This window comes from Lampris incognitus, chromosome 14 (assembly GCF_029633865.1).
Source record: "Lampris incognitus isolate fLamInc1 chromosome 14, fLamInc1.hap2, whole genome shotgun sequence".
Classification (NCBI taxonomy): Eukaryota; Metazoa; Chordata; class Actinopteri; order Lampriformes; family Lampridae; genus Lampris; species Lampris incognitus.
This window is the reverse complement of record NC_079224.1, coordinates 42,969,601-42,973,080: the sequence shown is the minus strand read 5'-3', so window position 1 is coordinate 42,973,080 and position 3,480 is coordinate 42,969,601. Positions and strand designations below refer to the sequence as shown.

Genomic DNA, 3,480 nt, shown 5'->3' with positions numbered 1-3,480 from the left:
AATCCGCTGTGAGCAACAGGGAAGAAGCCGGACGAAGAAGCCGGAAGAAGAAGCCGGAAGAAGAAGCCGGAAGAAGAAGCCGGAGGAAGAAGACACATCCCGCAAAACGTTTTGGGGTTTTTTTTTGGGGGGGGGGGTTGTTGAGTCATGGGAGTAAACTGTGTACATATAAAGCTGTGTGTAACAGGTCACATCCTCGGACCTCCTTATGACAGGAGGCTGCAGTTGCGGTTAGAGCCTCCTTATGACGGTAGGCTCCATCTTCTCCCTAAACTAATTTCTTCTCCATTTTATTCAACCAGGCCGTTTCTGGACTCAGCACAACAAGACGGATCTCCAAACCTACGTCATAAACCGGACGCCGTGATACCGACCCGCTCCGCGTCGCGCTCATCGATCACCCGTCCACATTAGGGCTGGACACTGTCAACTAAAACCGAAATCTAATGAAAAACCAAACGTCGGTATTTCTGACCGAATGCCTCCACACTGACGGCGTTTCCATGCACAGTTAAGTCGAGCTACGGTTCTCGCTCCAGCGCTCGCCATGTTGGCACTACGCTGTTCGACTTCCGGGTGACAGACCGCCGCGGGAACTGGATCACGCGCAGAACGCCTCGGCCAGCTCGGGGCCGCTTGGAGCGTGTACATGCCAGAGTAAATCCACCCCCGGCCACATCATCTGGGTGTGTTAGTCCGGCTTCCAGATTTCAGTCGGACCAACCCGCTTACGAGTATTATAAAAGTCCAGTTTTAGTCGGACTGACACAATAAATCGGCTTTTTCTAACACCCTGTAATGTGGTGATATCTAGTGGGTGAACCTCTGGTGGAGTCTTCTTCACCTCTGTGTCTCAGATTCTGGCTTTCCTTAAACACACACAACTCTTCCTTCTCCTGGCTGTCACCATTGGAGCGATGACTTGGATCGTGTTTGTCAAGGGAACCCGCCTTCTTCAGTTCTGCTCTTTGTTTTAACGGTGATTTACATCTGATGTTTCCCATCATCTTCATTATTTACCCATCAGCCCCCACTGCCCAGAACACTCAAACGAGAGAGACAGAGACAGAGAGAGAGAGAGAGACAGACAGAGAGAGAGACAGACAGAGAGAGAGAGACAGAGACAGACAGAGAGAGAGAGAGACCGAGAGAGAGACAGAGACAGACAGAGAGAGAGAGATGTAGAAATAAGTAAATGTACATGACAGATGTTATACTGCAATGTTTTTTTCCCCAGTTCTTGGAAAATAAAAGGTTTTAGAGAGATTATGTTACGCAGGTCCCTGACAAACGTCTCTTCTTTCACCTTTCACGTTTTCCTGACTCCACCTTTAAAGGGTCATTCCGTTTTTTTTGTGTGTTTGTTTTTACAGCATGGTAGTTTTTTGCCATCCTGCATATCGGTTGTGATCTCATTTTACTGACCGGTCTCATTTAGTAGATGTTGGACACGGCGCCACCGCTGGACTCAGCTTTACAACGGTGTCTTATGGGACAAGTGAACAGGAGCGTCAGGCATGTTTCATCAAGTCCCAAGTATTTGGAAGTGAAAATTAAAAGCTATGATGTGAAATGTCGTCAATGGTAGATGGCAATGCTGATCTACTTCCTGGTTCACCCTGCAGGAGGTAGCACCTATACTTCCCGTAAGTAGCAATCGTCCATAAATTAGCCAGCCAGCACCATAGAGAAGTAACGGACAGTCATGGACACAGTCTGACTGAGACACTGGGGGGGGGGGGGTTTATAGGACATGTTTAACGCTGCTGTTCACTTGTCCCATAAGACGCCGTTGTAAAGTCCAGCGGTTGTGGTCCTGTGTCCAACATCTACACAATGAAGCCAACCAGTAAAATGAATCCGTAACTGTTACGCACGACAACAAAAACTATGAAAATAAGATCCAGGCTGTAAAAAAATTAATTTTAAAAAATCCTTTAACTTCCCTAAATGCCCTCCACACTGAACTTTTTTTTTTAGGGTGGGAGGTTCCGCCCCCCTTTTTCTCCCCAATTCTATCCGTCCAATTACCCCACTCTTCCGAGCCGTCCCGGTGGCTGCTCCACCTCCTCTGCCGATCCGGGGAGGGCTGCAGACTACCACAGGCCTCCTCCCATACATGTGGAGTCGCCAGCCGCTTCTTTTCACCTGACAGTGAGGAGTTTCACCAGGGGCACGTAGCGCGTGGGAGGATCACGCTATTCCCCCAGTTCCCCCTCCCGAACAGGCGCCCCGACCGATCAGGGGAGGCGCTAGTGCAGCGACCAGGACACATACCCACATCCGGCTTCCCACCCGCAGACGCTTGGCCAATTGTGTCTGTAAGGACGTCCGACCAAGCCGGAGGTAACATGAGGATTCGAACCGGCGATTCCCGTGTTGGTAGGCAAAGGAATAGACCGCCACGCCACCCGGACGGCCCACAAAATGACCCTTTAACGTCCCCAAATGCCCTCCACCCTGAACATTTTACCTACATAATTTTAACAGTCACACCACACTCGACCCTCCCACGCCACCTCCTACACCAGCGCGTAGTCAAACTGCCCCCTGTCGATCCCCTCCTTGTGGTCGGTCCAGGATGACGTGGGCATGCTGCTGTACGGGTCCAGTAAGATGCGGATGCAGCGGACCAGCAGGAAGACCAGCAGGAGCAGCAGGAGGCCCACAAAGCAGAGCGCCGTACCCTGCTCGGCGTGGCCGGCCGCAGGCTGCAGCACCGTCGGGGCCTTGGGGAAGGCCGGCGGCGCAGGGGAGGAGAGTTCATAGTCCACAACCCAGTAGTTTGTGTCGCCCATCTCGGAGGAGGAGGAGGAGGGAGGTGCAAATGGGACCGGTAAACCGCAGGAACACTTACAACGCCCGTTTTGTCGTCCAGAACGGTGTCGCTCTCATGGCCTCGAGGGGTGAAGGACGGTGTCGCTTGAGTTCGACTTTAATGACGAGGCTGTCCGGGATGCGTATGAACAGTTTATTAGGACAACCGCCTCTTCCTTTAGGTTTTAACTCTGCACGGACTGAGTAACAGATAAGTAGTGCCTATAACTTCAGGTTATACCTCCTCGTGTGGCGCGGAGTGGTACTGCAGGTAAGCATTTTAACAGGATACCCCAAAAACGATTTACGGCACACCGTCTTACAGACACCGCTACATCTCTCGCTCTTCTCCTCAAAACAAACCAACCAGCTGCCAGACGGTGAACGGAGAGCTTTGCGACAACGCGTCTGTCGCTCTTCCGTGACGCAATGCCGCTTTTGTCCACTGGGGTGGTACAAAAGTCAGCAGAAATCCGGAAATCCTCCCCCAAACGTTTCAGCGGTTTCAGGTTGGGATGCCAGCCAGCTCGGCGTTAGAGGGGACTCTCTCGTGAAGCAGGCGGCAAGCCGGGACCTGCTCAGCGAGGCTTAATTGGACCGACCCGGCTGTCGCTGGGGTGTCCTCGCTGTTCTCTGGGGAGGGTTTCCTCCGTCAACAGAAAT

General features: G+C 52.1%; 1 protein-coding gene across 1 annotated transcript; it reads right to left on the bottom strand.

The window, feature by feature from the left end:
• Positions 1-2,522: 2,522 nt before the first annotated feature.
• On the bottom strand, positions 2,523-2,798 carry LOC130124261 (cortexin-1). The gene has a single exon (XM_056293715.1). It carries the CDS (start codon positions 2,796-2,798, stop codon positions 2,523-2,525), a length of 276 nt encoding a protein of 91 aa, XP_056149690.1.
• Positions 2,799-3,480: the final 682 nt, after the last annotated feature.

Bases quoted from the DNA above. Each gene is read 5' to 3' on its own strand.
- LOC130124261 (XM_056293715.1), bottom strand. From the start codon at position 2,798: ATGGGCGACACAAACTACTGGGTTGTGGACTATGAACTCTCCTCCCCT.